The 21,727-nt window shown below is 48.6% G+C and overlaps 5 protein-coding genes across 5 annotated transcripts; 2 read left to right on the forward strand and 3 right to left on the reverse strand.

Annotated features, from left to right (window-relative positions):
* Positions 1-5,578: 5,578 nt before the first annotated feature.
* PGRI_078350 (KilA-N domain-containing protein) lies at positions 5,579-7,639 on the forward strand (the record flags this gene model as incomplete). The annotated part of the gene is made up of 4 exons (XM_040795549.1): positions 5,579-5,831; positions 5,880-6,077; positions 6,143-6,275; positions 6,337-7,639. 4 exons carry the CDS (start codon positions 5,579-5,581, stop codon positions 7,637-7,639), a joined length of 1,887 nt encoding a protein of 628 aa, XP_040653226.1.
* A 1,224-nt stretch (positions 7,640-8,863) lies between these two features.
* PGRI_078360 (uncharacterized protein) lies at positions 8,864-9,930 on the forward strand (the record flags this gene model as incomplete). The annotated part of the gene is made up of 2 exons (XM_040795550.1): positions 8,864-9,741; positions 9,810-9,930. The coding sequence occupies 2 exons, from the start codon at positions 8,864-8,866 to the stop codon at positions 9,928-9,930; spliced, it is 999 nt and encodes a 332-aa protein (XP_040653227.1).
* Positions 9,931-10,530: 600 nt separating this feature from the next.
* Positions 10,531-13,052, reverse strand: PGRI_078370 (DUF803 domain membrane protein; the record flags this gene model as incomplete). Its single annotated transcript, XM_040795551.1, has 2 exons — positions 10,531-12,249; positions 12,300-13,052. The coding sequence occupies 2 exons, from the start codon at positions 13,050-13,052 to the stop codon at positions 10,531-10,533; spliced, it is 2,472 nt and encodes an 823-aa protein (XP_040653228.1).
* Positions 13,053-13,859: 807 nt separating this feature from the next.
* On the reverse strand, positions 13,860-15,840 carry PGRI_078380 (putative Patatin-like serine hydrolase; the record flags this gene model as incomplete). Its single annotated transcript, XM_040795552.1, has 3 exons — positions 13,860-15,078; positions 15,131-15,716; positions 15,768-15,840. 3 exons carry the CDS (start codon positions 15,838-15,840, stop codon positions 13,860-13,862), a joined length of 1,878 nt encoding a protein of 625 aa, XP_040653229.1.
* A 703-nt stretch (positions 15,841-16,543) lies between these two features.
* PGRI_078390 (Serine hydroxymethyltransferase) lies at positions 16,544-19,994 on the reverse strand (the record flags this gene model as incomplete). The annotated part of the gene is made up of 7 exons (XM_040795553.1): positions 16,544-16,566; positions 16,622-17,807; positions 18,218-19,323; positions 19,378-19,515; positions 19,575-19,668; positions 19,730-19,786; positions 19,845-19,994. 7 exons carry the CDS (start codon positions 19,992-19,994, stop codon positions 16,544-16,546), a joined length of 2,754 nt encoding a protein of 917 aa, XP_040653230.1.
* Positions 19,995-21,727: the final 1,733 nt, after the last annotated feature.

Here is a 21,727-nt window from a genome sequence, read left to right on the forward strand (position 1 = left end):
CAAGGGAGAGTTGCTTATTTTCATACAGTGATATTATCACATGAGCTTTACAGAAAGGTGATATTTGATCTTTCGCTATTAACTGAAATGTGAAATGGAGGTAGTGCAGAAGCTATGTAAGTTTGTACTGACAAATTTCCAGTATATTTGCTTTTTTTTATTTTTTTTTATGGAAATAGTGATGTTATATGTTTTGTACGACATAGAAAGCAAGATCTCAGAGTGGCATGTTTCGACTATGTTGTACATAAAAAATTGATCCTCTTTCATATTTCTAGAAAATGTTTCTACGGCCGATCGGCTGAAATAGCCCCGACATCGGCTAGAAAAAGAAGTATAACATATTCAAATTCATACTTGTCTCACCTATATAATAAATACAATCAGACAACGGCCAACATACATCAAGAGACCCGGGTCACTGCATACCCAGATGGAGCTACGGAGTACGGAGTAGATAATCCTCTGTGCCACGTCTGCACGCAAGGGGGGGCAACTGGCGGTGAATCCACACGATCTAGCCCTTCCTACGTGGTTGTTGCCGCAGCCAGTCATTGTTGTGTCGGACCATCGATCGGCGGGCTGCTGGTGCGTAAAGCCAATCATTGGCGCCGCTGGCTTGGATGGGGTGTTTTAGTCTCGTTACACATTTGGCCCGAGCCATCCTGGCTATTTCGGAGATATGAATTCAGGTATTGTTCTGAACTAGACGGTCACTGGAGCAAATGGAGTAAATGACTCGAAAATAGTGGCGCTTGCTAACGGTTACGGCGGTTGAATTATTATTCTTTTTTTTATTTTTCTTTTGGGTACTCAAGAAAGGGAATATGGTACTCCGTACAACATATACAAAAATCAAAATCACCCACTCAACCTTTCTCTTCGCCCCTCTCTTTTGCTACACAAGCGCTAGAGTGTATAAAAGCAAGATGAACGTGCAGTCGATCTCTTGGCTCCACGGGACAATGCAATGCGAGGTTAAATCTCAAGTTGCACGGCCCCAGCCTAGTTCCCTCATCACGCTAGATCCTGGCGTCGTGGTGGGCTGTTATTCGCACGAGAGAAAGTGGCGTCAGAGATTACCCCAAGTCACATGGGAAAGAGAGTCACAATTCTAATCTCCAGGGTTGTAGGCCTCATTATATGATATCCATACATTCCGTACTTCCGTACCCACTTGGGCAGGGTATTACTCTCTATACGGGCTATCTCGGTCGATTCACTTTTTTTTTAATATATCTGTACAACACATCAATAGTCTGCAGGGAACATCCCTGTCAGTTGTCGGCTCTCACTCAAATTCTCCTCGTGTCCGAGTCTTGCGCTGTACGTAAATTATGCTGTACTACACATGCCTCTCAAAGGCCTTGTACCCATTGTGTCCCCGATCTTTAGTCGGCCTTATCTGGCATCAACGTCTGCCCAGACGGCATCGGGCATATTCCTCTTGCAATGAGGTACAGCGTGGGGAAAGCATGGCAACCCCTGGTGAAACATTATAGACCGGATATAAAAGGGAACTAAAAAAAAAACACTATCAATTTGATAATAGTGCAACTTTAAGAAAAAACAAAACTCGGAAAAAAAGGAAGGGTAGGAAAAAAAAGAAAAAAAAACTCGCCTAAATCAAGGAAAAGCCCGAGAAAAGCCTGAAAGTCTGCACGGACAGAGTCTGCAGGCAACTGCAAGGTACGGACGAACCCGTCGATCGACGCGAGATTGACGGCACAGTGAAGTGGAGGTTCATATGGGAGGACTAGTTTTTGTCTGTAACCTCTTATGGAGTAAGAGTTCTAGACGGAAAACGTCGGAGGGACGATCAAACTAATTTTTGACTAAAAGGATTGAAATTATTTCAAATATTATTTACTATACCTATCATATAAGAGTTATATCTCCTTGCAACGGTTCCATACACATCCGAATTGCGGAGTTGCCGTTCAATAATTGTGGATCTCTTTGATTTTAATATAAAAATCAATATGAAGAATAATATAAAAAAGAAAAGCCTCAAGATTTATTCAAGGCTATTTCCTTTTCTAGAAAGTATTGAGGCGGATCCTTCCCCCCTAAACTACTGTACGCTGTATGTGCAGCGGGTATCGGGCCGTCGATAGCGAGCTGCGGTGCAGGGATCTGTCAGCCCCCCCTCTTTTTTTTTCGTTTTTGTTATGGCCTACGGAGTGTATGGAGTACGGAGTCTACTCTTACCTACTTTAAGAAAAAAAAATAACTTATAAAAGATCTACTGCCAAGCATTTTACATTGAAAATATTAAGAAATAATGTGCCCGTATTTTTCCGACCCCATGTTCACCGACCTCTCAAGGGCAAAATCTCGGCTTGCAGAAAATAAATGCAAATGAGATAATTTGATATATTATCTCCCCGAATCCCATTGGATCTAGGTCTTATGTATGGTGGTCAATGCATATATCAGGGTAGGACTGAAAAAAAAAGGTAAATTCTTAGCTGTCACTTTTTTTTTTGGAATGCGTGGAAATTGACATCTGTCAATCTGGAAAGATTTTCGGTTTAGAAATCTAGTCCGTGAATAGCTTAGTCTCTGGAGAATAGTACTCCGTAATAATATAAAGAAAAGAAAAAAAGTAGAAATGCAAGGGGACTTTGACCCTGCCCTTTTTTTACTTGCGCTTATAGGTATATCTTTTTCCCTTAGGGAAGAAATAAGCGGTGTACTGGGGTTGAGTTGGCTGTTTACTTTGATCCCCTTACTGGGATCTGGCTCTGGGCAGGATAAAATTATAAATCAATATGTGTTTATTTCTAGAAATATTATGGCTGTCTATGCGTAAATTGTACCCATTCTAGGTCCTATGAGGAACGATCGACAGTCAAAGGAGAAAAAAAAAAAAAGAAAAAAAGAAAAAGAAAAAGAGGAGTTTCTGGATGCATCATCACGGGGACTCCCAGTTGGGATTATGATGCTACGTGTGAACATCTTTCAATTCGGGCTAAAATTGGGACAAAATATACACTAATTTCTTTTTTTTTTTTTTTTTTTTTGCTTTTTCCATAATTTTTCTCATTTCTCTTCAACTTATCTCTTTGTGAGAGAGAACAGACCCTTGATCTACTTCAAGCCACCCGTGTTTCGTGGTTCCTTCTGAGCCACTGATTTTCCCCTCTGCATCCCTGGGGTGTGACGTGCTTTTCTCTCTCTCCACTGTTACTCACGGCCCGTCTTAACGCCCAGATCGTCCCGAACCACAAAAAGGAAAGGTAAGGCGTATTGTAATTGTTCTTGGCTAATGCCAATTGCAATGGCCCACTTCGGTTATAGCCGTATAATCTACTCTGTAAAGTTTGAAGGGATTTGAGGAGTACATCCGAGAGGGGACAAGCCTGTCCGGTGAATGGTTTGGTGAGTTAGCGCTGAGATTCTGACCATTCAAGACCTTTAGCTTATACCCCAAACAGAGGGGGGGGAGAAGCACTCCAAAAGCGGGAGAGTGCAATCGACAGTGCAGCCGCCGCGCATTACCGGGTTCTGTTTTTTTTTTTTTTTTTTACGGAGGACTTTCTCCGGAGAGATTTCGTACTGAATAATACTGTGTAATTATATTCCAAGGTTTCCCCCTCTCCCCGACTATGGTTCACTTTGAGTGGGACCCGCGTGGAGAACCTTGGAACGGGTTCTATGAGCCTTATACGGAGTATACAAGATTTGTATATATATAACTAGGTATAGAGAGATATATATACCATATATATCTAATAACCTCGGAAAGTACTAAGTAGAAACAAGTTTGGACCAGAGAAAAAGAGTCCAGAGTAACCCTCTCACAAATTAAATTTCATCGGGAATCCACTAAGGAAATCAACTCCCAGATCCAGCGGGCCTATCCCGGCCGATCGTGTTGTCTTTTTTTTCCTGTCACACAGACCAGGATCCTCAGCTGGGAATATTTCTTTTCTCTGTCCCTGCAGTTAAGACTAAGTGGGAAATGTTAGTAACCTTTTTGTTAATAGAATGATTCCCTTGGCGCTTAATTCTGCTGATCTGAATAGTCCTTACTTGGTGGCGTAGAAAATACATGTAATATATAACTAAAAAAAGAAAGAAAGAAAATAAGATTGAAAAGGAAAAATAAAAAAAAAAATCGAGAGAGAAAAAGAAATCGAAAAAAATCCAAAAAAATAACAGATATCGAGTCTAGAGGATGATCTGAACGCACGGTTCTTGTCAACTCCTCTCCGGGGGTCCACTGTGATTGATTCGATGGCTTCTCACTTTCTTCCCTTTTTTTCCTCTTCGTTTCTCACTCAAAAGACGGGGCAAGCCGGGATTTCTGCAGACATTCTTCTCTTTCTTCTTGCTTAACTTAGTCAGCTTATTATCCTCCACTGATCGACTTTCCCGCTGCGGCTCAGCGTCATTTCGCTTCACCTGTTTTCCCCTCTCTTAACCGCCTTTGCTAAGTTTCACTGTACGATTCCTTGTTTTATTTTAAGCTCCCTTTTCCCTTTTATTTTTGATTTTTGTGGTTTCTTTTTTCAAACGCCATCTATCCAGCCTGCAGTGCATAGGGATGCGTTTGCTGCACCACCCCAGCCTCCACCTTTCTGTACGTCCTAACGCACTTCTTTCTCAACCCCCCCCCATCCCTCGACTGTCTGAGATCTTTCTCTCCCCCCCTTCATCCGGCTTCGGCCTTATTTTATCATTCAATGCGCTCTAGTTGAAGAGTTTCTTGATATGATTCCTGCATGACCTTGAAACGACCCCAAAACTTACGCCTTTTCTGTTTAGTTCTGCTGAAGCTACCCGAACTTTGATGTGTTCGATTGACGATTCTTAATGATTCTGATGACCATTGTGCTTCTCTGAATTCGTCGACTTTTTTTTCCCCCTCAGAATCTTCATTGCGCTTCTGTCTAGACCTCCCGAGTTTTTACGAAAGGTTTACGACTTACTACGAAGCTCCACTACGATATTGCACGGCATCGCGTGCATTTTCCATCACTTACATATATTTTTTCGAACGTTTGATTCTGAAAGCCCGTTGGAAAAATTTCGTTTGCAGTTTCTTTCTTTTCCTTTTTTTTTCCCCGGTGCAACGTGCAACGTTCGCAACTTTCTGTGGATTTTTCAATTCTGCAGCCTATATTGATAGCACGCCGGACGATATTTTCAACGTCCGCTCGCTTCAACTCTCTATTCTAAACCGTTTATCCGTGCAACCGAAAAGCTGGAGCTGCCGTCGATATCGCAGGTCCATACCCGCGGTCCTGCTGACATCCCCTGGTACAACCATCACGCGGCAGAACGACCGTTATTGCCCGGCGACAAACTCCCCGCTCTCAGCCTACCGACAGCCCAGGGCCTTTCCCGGACCGCCTATCACGATCCGTCCGTGACCAATTCCACCAATTCTAGCGCTCGCACGAGTCTGTCTGGTGCCTCCGTGCCGGCCAACGAATCTAGGAGCCCCCCGCCCTCTGCGGACCTATCTGGGACCCAGGGTCGGCTTTCATTAGACTCTTCCGCCACTGAATATAGTATTCCACCTTCGGTAAACGAAGGGTACTATCCTAGCCCGACTTCTCTCGGCAGCATGAACCAGGCCCAGCCGTATATGGATGCCCACTCGCACATGTCTTCTGCTCAGTCATACGCTCCTCAAGGCGCAACTGCTGGCGCAATGTCCCATTATCAGTACCACGGACAGCCCCCCGTGATGCAGCCCGCGTCCTCTTACGCCCCGGCTGCTTACCCCCAATATGGGTACACCAATGGCGTTACTTCACCCCCAGGACACCCACCGAGCTCCATGGGCCAGATGACGGCTCAGTTGCTGCCGTTACCTGGTAAGCTCCAAAGCCAGAGCGTCGATGATTATTCTGATCGTTATCAAGTGAGCAATCACGCCGTGGCGCCTCCAAGCGGATACGGGAACAACACTGGCGCTCCGCTTCAAGGGTTCGTCTTCGATGGTACCGGTCAGGTCGCTCCTCCGGGAGCCAAACCGCGAGTGACTGCCACTTTATGGGAGGATGAGGGGAGTCTTTGCTACCAGGTGGAAGCAAAGGGAGTCTGCGTTGCGCGACGAGAAGGTAAGTTGATTCTATGACAAGAGATCAAATTGGACTTTTTTTTTTTCTGACTGAGTATCTCGCAGACAACCACATGATCAATGGTACAAAGCTGCTGAATGTAGCTGGCATGACCCGTGGTCGACGTGATGGAATTCTGAAAAGCGAAAAGCTTCGCCACGTTGTGAAAATTGGCCCGATGCATTTGAAAGGTGTCTGGTATGTATTTTGCGCCCGCACGAACATGTGTATCGTCAATCGCTAATTCTTTGCTATTCAGGATCCCATTCGAGCGTGCTCTGGAATTTGCCAATAAGGAGAAGATCACCGATCTCTTATATCCACTCTTTGTGCATAATATCGGTGGTCTTCTATACCACCCGGCTAACCAGACTCGGACAAACATGGTAGTGCAAGAATCCCAGCAGCGACGGCTGGAAGGTCCTCCCCCGGGTCCCCATCGGACACCGTCTGGATCTCAGCAACCCCCAATTCACCATCAGCAGTCCTCTATGCAGCAGACGCCCATGTCCTCTCACATGTCTCAAGGCCCAATGAGTGGCCAGCCCGGCTCGAGGCCTGGCCTCGAGCGTGCCAACACTTTCCCTACACCGCCAGCTAGCTCATCTAGTCTGATGGGTGTCACCAATCAGAGCGGTCCATACGAATGGGGCGGACCCGTGCCACACACGCAGCCCCTGTCCATCGACACTACACTGAGTAACCAGCGCTCAATGCCAACTACCCCCGCAACCACCCCACCGGGCAACAACATGCACGGCTTACCAGCCTACCAAAGCCAAGCCTACGACAGCTCCAAGCCCTACTACTCAGCGGCGCCACAAACGCATGCCCAATACGCGCCGCACACCCCATTGACCCAATCAGGGATGTCCAGCTACGGCCAGTCCCTGCCCGGCGGGTACATGAAAAGCGAAATGGCGCCACCGAACCCACGCCCCGGTGCCTCTGAGCCCGAAGCCTCCGAGCGCGACTCCAACCGCTATAGCCAGAGCAATGGGCCCGGCGAGCCCGTCGCCGAGCACGATCAGGAGTATATGCAAGACCACAATGCCGGCTACAACTCCAACCGTGGATCTTACACTTACACCACAAACCCCTCCGTCAGCTCCCTCACCCTCACCGGCGAACACTCCCAGCTCACCCCGGAGATGACCAGCTCCCCGAGCCAGCAAAACGGCTCCGGTCGCATGACCCCGCGCACGGGCGCTGGCCCCCCTCCCCACTGGGCTTCGGGGTATAACACTCCTCCCCGTCCCGCCGCCGCCGCTACCCTGTACAACGCTGTCAGTGACACGCGCGGTACCCCGGCCAACGGTGCTTCGGACCCTTACTCCATGGCCTCGACCACGGCCCCGGTCTACGCGACTGGCAATGGCTCGCTAAGTGCAGGCAGCAAACGCATGCGTGAGGACGAGGATATCCGCCCCGAGAGTACTGCTGAGTACGAGACATCGAAGCGTCGTAAGACGATCACCGATTCTACTCTCGGTGGTCCAGTTGGTGGCCCGCCTATACTTCAGCCAATGAAGCCTAGTGCGGTCATGGCTCGCCATCGGTGAGTGTGATTCAATTGTGGCTTCTAGCTTGTGGCTCTACTTCTGTTCGGGTTTTGTTTGATTTCTGCTGGATTCCTATTTTCTTTTTTCTTTTTTGTCCATTTCTCGGTCGGAGTTTGTTTTTCATGATAGACTGCGCATGCACAACCCGCATGGCGCGTCGAGGTTTGCGTCTCGCACATGTGGACACTGGCAGCCTCGGCGGTGTCGAAACGAAACGAAGCTCATTTGTCTCTTTGTTTTATGCCTTCAGGTTGAAGAAATCCTGGAATATCTAACCTGTGTGGGGAGAAAGAACTAGGCGCAAGATCTGTTCACCATTAGAAAAGCATTTCTTGATACTTCCACGTTGAAAGACTTGTTGAATACTTGGTGATCGCAAACATGACTACGATGTGACGAATCTCTTATGAACGAATTTTCTTTGTGTGATGACTTGACCACGAGCCATCTTAACGAGTTGTTTTTTATCTCTTTTTTTTTCTTTCTATCATTGTTTATCATTTGTGCGTGTTCTGGGTTTTGAAAAGGATATTCTTCGTGGCATGGCCTCGGCTTTGGTTTTACTTCCCTCTCTACTTCTCTGCCTTGCTATTGCTATTGCTTTTGCTACTGCTACTCTACTAGAGAGATGATTATCATGGTAATGAACGGTTATGAACTCTGGGTTTGCATACCTTTAGCGACATACAACGTTGGTTTTGGTCCGGTCTAAATGGATTGTTCTTTTTCCGACTCTTGACAATTTTCTGTAAATGTAGCCTACTGGACATTGACTCGTGTCACTGTTCTATTAATGCTTGTCCGACTTGATACCATAACTATCGGGGACATTCATCATGCTTGTCTTGTACCTTGTTCAAATGAATGTTCTGAGTCAGCCTGAAGTGGCTATAGGACTTACCTGTTCCAGTCTGGCAGTGACAGCCTCAGACTGTAGCATTAGTTCAAGGTCAAAATCCACCTTTTCAGCAGACTAAAACTATTAAAATAGGATCTGTATAAATTGTATTGGCTTCATGGGTAACCACGTGACCTAATCTACCCTATCTAACTCAAAACGGCAAAATCAAAACACATCTGAACCATGGTTCTTTCCGCTCCACACCATGGCGACTTCTCGCCAATTTCAACTCAAACTGAACCACATCCTAGAACATGCCATCCTAGTCAACTTGATCCTCGAATAACCAATGGACAACCCTCAAAAACTTGCGAGATCCAACCATGACTACCGACCGACCAAAACCACCCGCCCAACCACAACGCCCAGAACCGCGAAACCACCACACTTTCGATCCCTGGCAGTCAGCCTCAACGGGACACCAGCGAGCAGCTGAAGGTGGCGGTTTCCTCGGCTCAACATCATGGCGGGAGACGCGCTCGGCGAAACTGACCATGCAGTATCAAAGCGGGGATTGTCTTCCAGGACGGGCCTTGGGACTGGGAGTGCGGAACACAGCAACGCGAGAGTCGACGCTTGTACCCGGTGCGTTCGATGGGAAATGCACGCAGTCGCCGCCTAAAGTACCCACTTATGGTGAATGGGCCATGGTTGCTGGGGATGTGGCTAAGCGCAATGAACTCGGCGTTCGGGATATTCGGTCGTTTATGGGCGTTAGCAAGCGGAAGGCAGTGGATGAACTTGAAAATGATACCAAGGCCGAGACGAAGAAGATTAGGACTGTTGTTGGAGGGAACCGGAGTCCGAGCCCAACACGAAATACAAAGGAAACGGAAAAGGAAAAGGAAAAGGAACAGTCTCAAATAGAAGGCAACCCCCAACCCGACTCCGGCTCTGGCGCCAGCCTCGATCTGAGATCGACTTCGCATATCTTTGCCGGTGTTACGATTTTCATCAATGGCTCCACGCTTCCCCAGATCTCGGAGTATAAGCTGAAGCACCTACTTGCGTCGAACGGTGCGAAGACTTCTATCTACATGGCCCGGAAGACGGTGACGCATGTTCTCATCGGACAGCCCAATACCGGGTTTGGAAGTGGAAAAGCTGTGGTTGGTGCAGGGGGAGGTCTTGCTGCTGGTAAGCTTCAGGAGGAAATTGCTCGTGGGGGGTGGAAAGGTGTGAAGGTTGTTAGTGTGGACTGGTATGTACTATCGTGCTGTTGAATGACCTGACAGTGATCCTTTCTGACGTTGAACCTATCATTACTAGGGCTCTCGAGAGTATTAAAGCCGGGCGTCGTCTTGCGGAGTCCCGGTTCCCTGGTATGCATGTTGCGGCTATGGGGCAGCGGAGTGTTGCTGGGATGTTTGGGGCGCAGGGGGCGAAGTGATCTTCTTTTACATGGATATCCTTGATATCTAGCGACTTGGTTCTTTTCTCTTTTTTGGTTTGCATTGCACTGCATTTATGGCGCCCTGGATAGAGTCACGGTTTTCCGTCAATTTTCTGGTTGGGATGATGAATATTCCAACTACATGCACTTATGATACCCAACGATCTATGACCACATCGAATCTGATTATCTGTTTGAACTTTCTCTCGTTCCATTGATTACTGCACTACCGTTGTTAATATCACTTTAAATAAATGTAGACTTCCAATACTCTGCTTTCGACATGACATTTGTACTTGAAGCTCTCATTTCATTAATCAATCATGAACCATTATCATGACATACGTTATATACAGAATCAAAATCACAACCACAATCATATCATGTACAGATCGGTGATAAAACGGAGTTCGATCACATAACACAAAATAGTCGGGAAAAAATAACAGCAAAGAAGAGAAATATCAACAAAATCTCCTAATAAGCGCCGTAGCCATGCAAAATACATCGTGAGAAAGAAATCATGATATATGCGTTATGAATCAGAATCCCCAAGATGGCCATATAAGCCAGATAGATCGCGAAGATATCTCACATTCACCTGAAGGAACTTCCCCTACCTCCACGCGTGGCATATGTCTCGCCATCATGGCTGCTGTTGTCAGACACATGCCGACGCCAGCCGCTCTGTTGGCGAGTCGGATGGGCAGGCGGGTGATCATTGTAGCCTTCCGTCTCGCTAGAGACAGTCGTTACCATATCAGACTCCGAAGAGACCGATCTCAACCCCGATGCATTGGTTGCGGTGGGCATGAGATCGATGGTGGTGGTGGGTGTGATATCAGGGAGGGGCGGAAGGGGGTTTGGATGGCGGTGGGTAGAGAAGGAGGATTGGGCGGGAGGTGGGGCGCGCGAATGGGGATGGACTGAAGAGTTGGTCCGTGTGCGAGTTCTGCTGCCACTGCCCCGCGATGAAGGGTGTTTCCAGCCCTCTTCTTCGTGGGATAGCGGTTCTGGGGATGAGGTGGCTTGTCGGTTATGTGGAAGGTAGTAGGGGTTGTGGGACTCCGAGTGATTGTGGTGATTATCCTCATATGCAGGAAATGCGGCGGTGGACATGCTGGACACAGAGTCGCCATGTGGCCGGCCCACGAACATGGGCTGGGGCTCCCCAAGTTCCGACTCAGCGCTCGACCAGCGTTCTAGCTTTTCGTTAAGAAGTTCTTCTTCTGGTCGTGAATGACGTGAGTCGCCGTGGACAAGGCCGAGGGATTCTTCCTCGGTTGCGGACTTGCGCAGGTCGGCTTCCAGGTGCGTTCGGCGTAGGATGCCACGAGGCGGTGAACCTGGTGTGGTCCTGACGGGGGATTCATTGCCGACTTTCACACGGCTCATCATGTTGTTGAAAGAGAACTGGCGGCGGGCAGTGTTGGTGAGAGGTTCCGGTGCCAGGGATTCGGGTTTTTCGTCTGCCCATGATATGGACCGTGGTGTATCGCTACGCGGACGGTTGGGGTTGAATGGAGCCTCCAAACCTCCAGACATACCAGCGCCATGGTATTCGGTGTCAGGATTGCCGCTTTGGTGTGGCAGTTCTGTCATGCCCACCGATTGTGTGTTGGCATCGGAACTTTTTTCCTCTTCTGTATTTACAGCCTTCCACTGGGAAGGATGAAGTACGCTGGTAGCCCGAGACCGAATGTTATCCATGAAGGAATGCCCGCTTTGCTTGGTGTTAGGTCGGTGGTCCTCCTCAGGCTCAACAGCGGGCACCCGAGACATGCCCCACGGCGGATGTTGTTGTTTGACCGAGGGTGTTCGCGGAGTGATTGGTCGTGACATTGTTGGTCCCTCGCCAATAATAGTCTTGCGCCGGCGCAGGCCATCCCACTCAATTATCTCATTCTCGCCTGGCACTTTGAGGGTATCCTCATGCTTATCATGGAAGAAACGGCGGGCTTCATCTGTTTCCATAGTGCGACGAGCAGTTGAAATGCGACGGATGATAGAGGCTGCACCTCGAATCGAGTCTGCTTTGGGCTCAGACTCGGGCTCTTCTACCTCGGCAACCTCCCGAATCTGATCTAGATCGCCCTTGAAAATAGCAGCATCGGGGACATCCTTGGCGGACTTGGATAGCTGTAGCAATACAACGCCGGCGCAGATTTGCAAGAACCCTATGATCACAGTTGCAATCTGAATTCCGGTGCCCTTAAAGCCTTGGAACAAAATGGCGGAAGTGAGAATGGTGGCGCTAGTGAACATCACATAGTAAGTCGGGGTGACCAGAGCGGCATTGAAAAGATTCAGCGCTTTCTGTATAGTAATTAGCACGGGTATAAAGCACAATGAGAGGGAAGATGTACATTGAGATAGATGATCTCGGTCAGCAGAGTGCCTATAACAAACACAAACAAGACATAGAGGAACCAATGCTTGAACTGTTCCTCGCCATTAATCTGAGCAAGAATAGCAGATCCTAAGCCCTGGGTAGCCACAACACTCAAACCACCAACCATGCTGCAAATACTGATATAAACAAACATGCTCGACTTGCCATAGCGTGGACCAACCCAAAGAGCTGTAAAAGCAGCTCCTATGATAATCAGCCCAGCATAGACAAGAAACCCAGGTTGAATAACAAAATGCTGCATGCTCTGAATATCCTTGACAGACGATTGCTCAGGCGCATTCATAGCAATCGTCACCGATCCAATAATACAACAGAAACAGCCAACTTTCCCCACGAAACTAAGTCGTTCCTTGAGGAAAATCGCCGACAGAATCGTCGTAATCACAACCGAGAGTGCACCAAGAGGTGTAACCAAAATCGCATCGACGAATGCATACGCCACGAAATTGCAGATCTCTCCGACAATCATCAGCGTCATGCCAGTCCACCACCAGAAATTCTTTAGATATCCATATCCCTCGCCAGCCTCCTCATTGTATTTCACGTTCGCCTTCAGCAGTCCGATCTTCTTAACCACGAAAGAGACACCGATGAATACACCCGATGCGACAGCTAGTGAAATGCCGACGGCCTTGTATATCGGTGGGCGACCTGAGGTTTCGGCGCGCGCCAGGAGGTTTGCATGCGATGCGAAGTTGGGATCCATGATAGAGGTTGAGAAACCGCACTGGCCAGCAGTGGGAAGAGAAGTCGGGACAGAGAGTCGTCCGAAGACAAGACTCAGCGACTATTTGAAACACTTATAACCCCTGCCACGATAATAAAGCTTTGGGACTATTAATAGAGTGACAACACACATGCAAACACTGGGGAATTGTGATTTGGAATATCTGGGAATGCTTCTGGAAAATGTCCACGAGGGAATTCCGCAAGGGGGCGCAGCCGTTGGGCGTTATGACTTTTCAGATGGCAAATATCGAATTTTTTTTGAAGGTGTTAAGAAAGTAGAAATTACAAAGAATAAAGAAGAATATGAATACAAAAATTAAAGAGAGAGAAAAAAAAAAAAAGGAAAGGGGAAGGGGATCAAAACAAAGAGGCTGGGTGTGGGGAAAAGGAGGTACTGCTACTTCTGGCCAGGGCGGCTAGGCTACGATCGACAGGTACCTGTACCTTTGGCATCGATATCATAGAGTATATGTTATCAACAGGCAATTTACTTGCTTCTATGTTGTACGTATGAAAGTATTTCTTAAACCCCCCTTTTTTTTCGTCTCTCATAATTACTATAACTATTCCCACATTTGGAGTCTCATAAATGTCGTCATTCATTATGCCCCAGGCCACTGACCATCTTTCGAAAGGGTCAAGATAAAAACCATAAAACAGAACGCCCTATCAACCCTAATCAACCGTCTCAATAGAGGGGTATTCAGCAGGAAAGACATAAAAACGTAATGCACATGTAAAAAAAAAAAAAAAAGAATAAAGGTCTCGAGAACGTGAGAATGGATCACCGCACGTGATAGCTGGGCTTCCGTTGCCGGTTCACCGTTGGTGGAGGCTCATCAACTGGATAAGGAGGCCGGGCTTTGGTGCTCGAGTTAGAAGGTGCTTGGGAGAAGAGCGGAGCGGGCATGGCCACACCGCCGTCATCTTGAGCTGGGTATGGGATGGGCGTCTTGGGAGGCACTGGCGGCGCCATGCCATTGAAAGTAAAATACTCATCACTATGGGAGGGCGAGTTCAGTTGTTGCGAGGTTGGTCTGCTTGCAAGCTCGTGGCTTCGACGATAGTCACTGCCAGATTGCCGGCGGGGAGAAGTAGATATGCTATCCTGAGGTGTTGGATGAACCGGGAGCGTGTCATCTGGTGGTGACGTAGTCACCACGGTTGGAATAGGTGGCGGTGCTTGTGAAGGGTGATGTGCGAAGTCAACAAACTCAGCAGGTAATTCCGCAGGTAGTTCGACAGCGAAATGCGCTGGGGGTGGAACATGAGATTGAACGGGAGGTGAAAGCGAAAGCTCTTCATTCTCAAGATCAAAGGATAGGTCGTCGCGATCCCCGCCAGCTGCGGCGTGGATCGCCAAACGGCGGTTCATGCGCTCGATCTTAGCAAATCTAACACCTGCTTCTAGAATCATCTTCTTGACTTCGGGCCTGGCCAGATACTGCCGTGTGTTGGTGCTAATATCGGCTAGCCGGTTCCATTCGTTCATACCAAACTCGCCCACGCCAACCTCGACGTTGAGCCGGAAATAATTGTCTTTTCTGACATTGCGTTTGGCAAGACGATCTCGAAGCATCTCATTGTGAATATCCTCGCAGCCCTCAATCTTCGTCATTAGTCGACGCCGCGCTTCAGCGAATGTACCAAATGAGTCGCCGAAGAAATCCTCCCACCATTCATGTTGTCGGTTGTTGGTACCAGCTGGGCGCTTTCCAGTTCCCACACTGACAAAAACCCCAACTTCACGACCTGGCCATTCATTTACAACAGCCTCATCAAGGATCAGCGGCGCGGGGTTGAATGTGCCATGACCCTCATCAATAAAATGGTGTTGACCAATCTGGATGGGTTTGAAAGCAAGCCCTGTCGCAGATGTCGCACGTCCTGCTTGCCAGACAGTGCAGTCGAATTCAGGTGGAGGTTCTCGGCGGGAGTCGTAGGACCGTAGAAGGACAGCCGATCCTTTGCGCGGGGTGCCCTTGTACATAGCAGTGACCGCACTATATTTCAAATCAGTACCAGCGACCCATATTTTCGCACCGTAGAACTCACGTTTTCGTCCGATTTTCTCGGTTATCATAAAGCAGGGCATCTGGATTACCCCAACGTAGCCCATTAAGAAAAACCGAGCCTCTTTGGCTTGTCGGAGACATTGGATGCGAAGCAGCGGCGGTGCTGAAACTACCCCGACTGATAGAGCGTTGTGGAATAGAGGCTGGGCTATATGGCAAGCTGGCCATAGAAGCCATAGATTCACGGTTGGGGGCATTTCCCGTATCATTTCCCTCTGCCTCGAATACTGTATGTTCCCGCACGCATTCCCGAATTGCTTCCTCGAGTTTCGAGGCCTTGAACAAAGTTGAGCGGTATGGGATACCAGCGATGGTCTTGTCCGTCTCGAATACTTTACGAGTCATGCGCACATATACTTCTTTGCACGTTTCGAGATCTAGGCGGAGGCGACCGAGCATCAGGGCGATCAAGCCGCCAGTGCCGGTACCGGCGATCAAGTCGAAGTGATCGCATGGTTTGGGAATTTGGTCGCGACGCGGAGGCTTGCCTTCGCATTCGACATAGGTGCGGTACATGAGTTCCTGCAGGAGAATAAGCATGGAGTATCCACGAACACCACCGCCATCTGTTCAGGTCAGCTGAGTCTGATATAGGCCGGAAGAGAGATGATACTAACCCAGAGACAGGATCCGCAGGGGGGGACCCTTGGTGGTGTCCTTGCGACGTAGATGGTCTGAATCCATGGCCATTGTAGCAGTTATGTTTTGGAACGATTACGATCGCTTTTTTTTTTCAGCTGCGGCAGCTTACCCGCGGCGGGGCTCAGCGATGCCTTATGCACCGGATCGCGGAATGGATAGCGCCTGACCGGTCAGGTCTTGGAAAGAGGTAGAAGCGTGACACAGGTGAAACACAAGTCGACTGCAGCTCTGGTTGGATGTGTGACAGGTCAACGTGAGATTGTTTTTGATGTGGACTCCAGATAGGCAGCGGTGAATGGGTGATCGGGAGGGCTTGAGCCACAGTCCCTGAATAGTTCGATAAGGCTGGACTTGAAATGTATATGTGCACAAGTCACAGAATACAAAAATGTCAAGATGAGACAACCCTGGAAAGTTGTTGCAAGTTATTCTTAGAAATCGAATCCAAGTCTTTCATTTGTCTTCTTTCCATGGATCAAGAAAGTCAGGTGATTACTGGGGGCAACTGGTGGCGGTGCCTATCTATGATGTAATTGTGGCTGTGTGTTTATCAAATTTCACTATCTAGTTTGATGCATAAAAATTGAGAAGTCAATACTATTTCATCGTGAATGGTCTCATAATCCAACTACAAGTAAAATTGTTCTATAAAAGCTTTACCCGAAATCCCTATGTAATTCCAACCTCCCACATGACGTCAAATTCCCCGAATATCTTGTCATATGTATCAAACAAATCTACATGCCCTTTTTCAATTCGTTAGGCTAGGCCAATCTAAAGAACCTAATTAGCACTCGCTCTATTCCCCAGGGAGGGAAGAAACACTTACCAAAGACAGACCTCTTAGTTCCTTTCTCAACAACCGCAACCTCATCCCCAACCCTCAGACTAATCCCCTCACCCTTCGGCTCCAAGAAAGCATACCTACCAAAAACAGGACTAAACTTCGCCCCGGAGTCCACCCTGCGATCCTTCATCAACTTCTTAAGTACAGCACCAGACTCACCAGTTCCCATCTTCCCAGTCTCGTAATCAACATTGAGGCTCTGACAGCGTACACAATTCCCCGTCAACAACAGCTTACTCGACCCACGGCCTAATTGAGCTCCCACAGTCAATGCACCCCAAAAGTCCTCTTCGAAAGCTTCCTCGGCCCCCGATATAACAATATTAGGCCGGAACTTCGTGCGGTCCATATCTTCTCCCTCCGGCAGCCGCGCTGAGACATTATCAACGGATGTCTCGGAGATAACAAGGTAAGGCGCGCAGTCCGCGAAGGTAATACGGTCCTCGTGTGGTGCGTGTAGGCTGCAAAAATAGATTAACACCAGCATCAGCACCGCCGCACTGGCAGTGAAAAGGATAGTGGTCGTGAGATTGTGAGCGGTTTGAGGAATTATCCCGTCGCGGACTAGAGTACCACCCTGAAGCAGTATGTTGATCGTAGATGCTACGATGATAATTGGGAGGATCCGTTCCCATTTCCTGTCGGGTCTTGTTATACTTTCAAGTATCGTGCGCAGCGCGGACTTTTTGTATTGCTTTGCTGGCCCGAGTGTGCCCAGAACCTCTCTTGAATTCGGTCCAAGGTAGACTAGCACTACCCGGTACCCGAAGCAAGCGCTAAACCAGTCGTTGTACTCAGTACCCATGTTGTATCCTGTCGTTGGGCTCTGGTGCATTACCACTTTGAGGGGTTTTAGGCTCTTTGTGTTGGGCTGGAGCGGGATTTCCAGTCGGGTTATTTCATTTTTAAGAGCTGATTTTGACAGAGGAGGGTTGTATGTGATAATCAATTTTCCGCTGTCCTTCTCTGTCTGCGGATATTCGATGTTGGTGTGGAAGAGCGCCATTTCTGGGAAGTCCGGGACATGCATGTTTTTTAGGGTCGAGGTACCGGAGCTATTCTCGACTTTGAGGAGCATGAAGTGGCGGTCATATTGAAAGCCCCGTGTGGTTAGGATACCCTCTGTGATTGTTGTAGGCCGGAGGGATTTAACCGGGTAGACATAGAGCTGACGGTTAAGTCAGTATTTTGTTTCCCGCCTTGTGATAATTTCATGTCCATACCTGGCTGACTTTCATGATAGTAGATGAAAATCCTGTAGATGAAAGAGAGAGGTGTATTGTACCTCGCAGTATGAAAGTCACATTAACAAGCCGATCTCGGCCCCGGGGAGGAGACAGATGACATCGCGTTCCCAGGTTTCCCGAATTAGGCTTTGCCGAGTAAAACCCTCCAATTCATTAGATGCACGATACTGTCTAGATGAAATCCAATTCTTTTTTCTTCTAGTCTTAAATAAAAAGGTCTTCAATCATATTCGTTTCGAAATCATGCAAGGAAATATACAGAGGGAATCAAAAAAAAAAAAAAAGGAAACATCTACTGGTCCTCAGCCCATGGCAAGCTAAAGGTACCAACCCAGTCCTCGACCTCTTGGCGGAGCACTACAATTTCCGAGATCTCCTCACCCTCACCCACGTACTCCAAGAAGGCCTTGACAGTATTCGGGTTCTTGACACCACGCGACTGAGCCGACTCACGGGCGGCCTTGTCCAGCTTTTGTGTGATGGTGACCGCACGATCGACGATATCGGCGACGCGGGTGAAGTCCTCGGGCTGGAAGCCACGGGAGGTCATGGCTGGTGTTCCCAGACGCAGACCGCCAGGCTTGAGTGCGGACTTGTCACCGGGCACGGTGTTCTTGTTGCTGGCGACACCGCACAGCTCGAGAACGCGCTCAACGCGGGCACCGTCCAGGCCTCGGTTCTTCAGATCCACTAGCACCAGGTGGTTATCGGTGCCACCGGACACAATGTTGTAGCCGAGTCCACCGTTGCTGGTGGAATCACCTAGGCGCCGGGCTAGAGCAGAGGCGTTAAGAAGCACTGTCTTCTGGTAAGCCTCGAAGTCGGGCGTCTGAGCCTGCTTGAGGGCCACGGCCAGCGCGGTGATAGTGTGGTTGTGAGGGCCACCCTGGTGGCCGGGGAAGACAGATGCGTTGATGGGGTTCTCGAGATCGTACATGATGGGATTGCCCTTCTTGTCAGTGCTGCGCACACCCTTGCGGTAGAAGATCATGGCGCCACGCGGGCCACGCAGAGACTTGTGTGTGGTGGTGGTCACGACATCTGAGTAGGGGAAGGGAGATGGAAGCACGTCGGCAGCCACAAGACCCGAGATGTGGGCCATATCGGACAGCAAGTAGGCGCCCACGGAGTCGGCAATCGCGCGCATACGTGGGTAATCAATCAGACGGCTGTAGGCCGAGGTACCCGCGATAATCAGCTTGGGCCGGTATAGGGTGGCCGACTTCTCCAATGCATCGTAGTCGATCAGGCCAGTCGACTCATCAAGGCGGTATGGCAAAGTCTCGAAGTATTTAGAGATAGCGGAAATCTTCTTGGTAGGTGTCTGATAACCGTGGGACAGGTGGCCACCGTGGGGAAGGTCCAAGCCCATTAGGCGGTCGTGGGTGTTGAGGAGGGCAGAATAGGCCATGAGGTTAGCGGGTGAGCCGGACAGAGCTGAAGTGAGTTAGCTTCACATAATATCATGGCAACACGTCGACTGTATCATACGTTGGACATTAACTCCCCATTCCTCCGGGTTCAAACGGAAGGTCTCTAGGGCACGCTGCTGGCATAACCGCTCGGAGGCATCAATGTGTTCATTTCCTCCATAGTAACGTGCACCCGGGTATCCCTCGGAATATTTATCTGAATTGCGGTTAGGACGGTCTGTTGAGCAAACAGAGGCGGGAACCCGGAGTACATACTTTGCATGACACTACCAAGGGCATCAAGAACAGCTTGGGATGTAAAGTTCTCAGAGGGGATCAGGTTAATGAAGTGCTTTTGACGTTTTTTCTCCTTGGAATGGTTTTAGCAGCTGGTCCGTCAATTGGTGAGCTCGCTATTAGCGATGACGCACCTTCTGCAGGATATTATAAACGGCGGGGTCGGACTCTTCTAGAGAGGCGGCGAGCAACTATCAAATTGTCAGTTTGTATGTTTCGCTTGCCATTGAATCCATTCGGGTCACCAACCTTGTGCTGCGTATCACGGGTGGACGACGCTACTCCCCGCGATTGGGCCAATCTGGGCACGATAAAGGCGCGAGCGGAGACAACGGCTGCCCGGGAGCTCCCAAGGGGGAGCAAGCGAGCAGCAGATCTACCACAGCGAGACAAATACATGATGAAGCTGAAGAATTTGAATTCTCAAGCAAGGTATTATGTACTTAGCCGATAGGAAAGTGACGGCTTTTAAACTGATGCTTGTCGGATGAGCAAATGGCACCTTTCCGTTGCCCGCGGAAAGCGGGAAAAATGCACTATTCCCATTTTAGCTCTCCGCCTGGTCCGTGCGCCAGCTATTCATTTATCTTCGCTCGGCAAAATTTTTCCCTCCTTTTCTTCTTCACACAACTAAATCCAAGATGAAGAAACGGCGTTCTAATCTGTCTCAGCACTCGTCGGTGACGGACTGGACTTCGGTCTAGCTGGCGCTGGACGGGCGCTGCTGAAATGTCCCACGCCTCTTAACCATCCTTTGAGGGACAAGTACCATCGGATTGGAATTGTTGTGTTGGTTCACCTACAAGGTCGGGATTGGTCTGCTGTGTCAGATCCACATCTTTATGAACCCCTTTTGGCAACAGTTCCCTTGCCGCGTTGTCGATACTCTAGTACAACGAGGACACACGATTCTCGGAGAATCGTGTGTCCGAGTGACTCTCGAGTACAATTAGTTCCACTGTCTATAATCACTACTGTTAGTCTTATGATTTGATCCTATCCATAGTTCTGCCTCGTGTTTCCCTCGTACGCACTTTACACTCCCAAGATAGGATACGCTCAGACCAACTACGTTGTCTAGCAAGGGGTGATGGCTTAATGAACGCACGTGAGCCGTGTACTCTGTATATACTGTTGCATTGCAGGGGATAGTCATTGCAATGAAGATCACCAATCCAACATTTTATACGGAGTACTCCGTACACAATTCCATATCCTATATATAGTCCCGGTGACAAATAGATCCCGGTCGCTCTAGATTCCGACGCACTTTTGAAGATGCCGGGACTTTTGGTTGACTAGAAAGTGTATGGGTTGGCTACCCTGGTATCCACCAGGCAGTCCTAGTCGAGGATTTATCATATCACGTCGTCCGGCAAGCGGCCAGAGCCATGGATGTCTAACTCGGCGGCCGGATCGCGGGCTGTATCTCGGGACTCCTTGTTTTCAAGCAGGAACCGAGCTATACCGATAGATGTTGCCTCGATTGCTTTGCGTAGAGTATTCTGGCGGTCAGCAAGGTCGATTCAAGAACACGGCCATTCTCTACAGGTTTGGTGATACCAAGTGTCCTGCCCGCGCTGCTTGTTTCGGAATCATTTTTAAATGTTGAAGGATCAGTAAACGGCCCATGACTAAGTAATCATTGAAGATTGCCTCAGAGCCCACGCAGGTGGCCTCCCCAACCAGATTGATACAGTCATAATTCCAAGTTTCGCCTCAGTGTCACTGTATGCAACCCTATTCGGATCAATATCATGCCCGGGCATCTTATTGATAGAGTGTTCAAAAGCAGATATAGCATTCTGCATGTTTGGATAAAGAAGTGAAGAGACTCCAGGTTAAAGGAGAAAACACATTCTCGTAAATTAGGTACTCTCAGGTGAAGGCTCTAGGCCTCGGGAGAGAGTAGAAAAGTCCGATAACCCGTGGAATTCAGGTCCACGGGTAGATAGACGTAGTAGGCAAATGTAGCTAAATGTAGCCGAAGCGGTCAACGGGTCCCGTACCCCAGGTACGCCGGTACGTATCGTAGAGATACAGTTCTTTATGGACAATATGTTTCAACCCTGGATCGTTGGTACTACGAAGTATTTTAGACTTGAATATTTGAAAATGTACTCCATCCTCCG

The sequence above is a fragment of the Penicillium griseofulvum genome, assembly GCF_001561935.1.
Source record: "Penicillium griseofulvum strain PG3 chromosome Unknown contig_6, whole genome shotgun sequence".
NCBI classification, from domain to species: Eukaryota; Fungi; Ascomycota; class Eurotiomycetes; order Eurotiales; family Aspergillaceae; genus Penicillium; species Penicillium griseofulvum.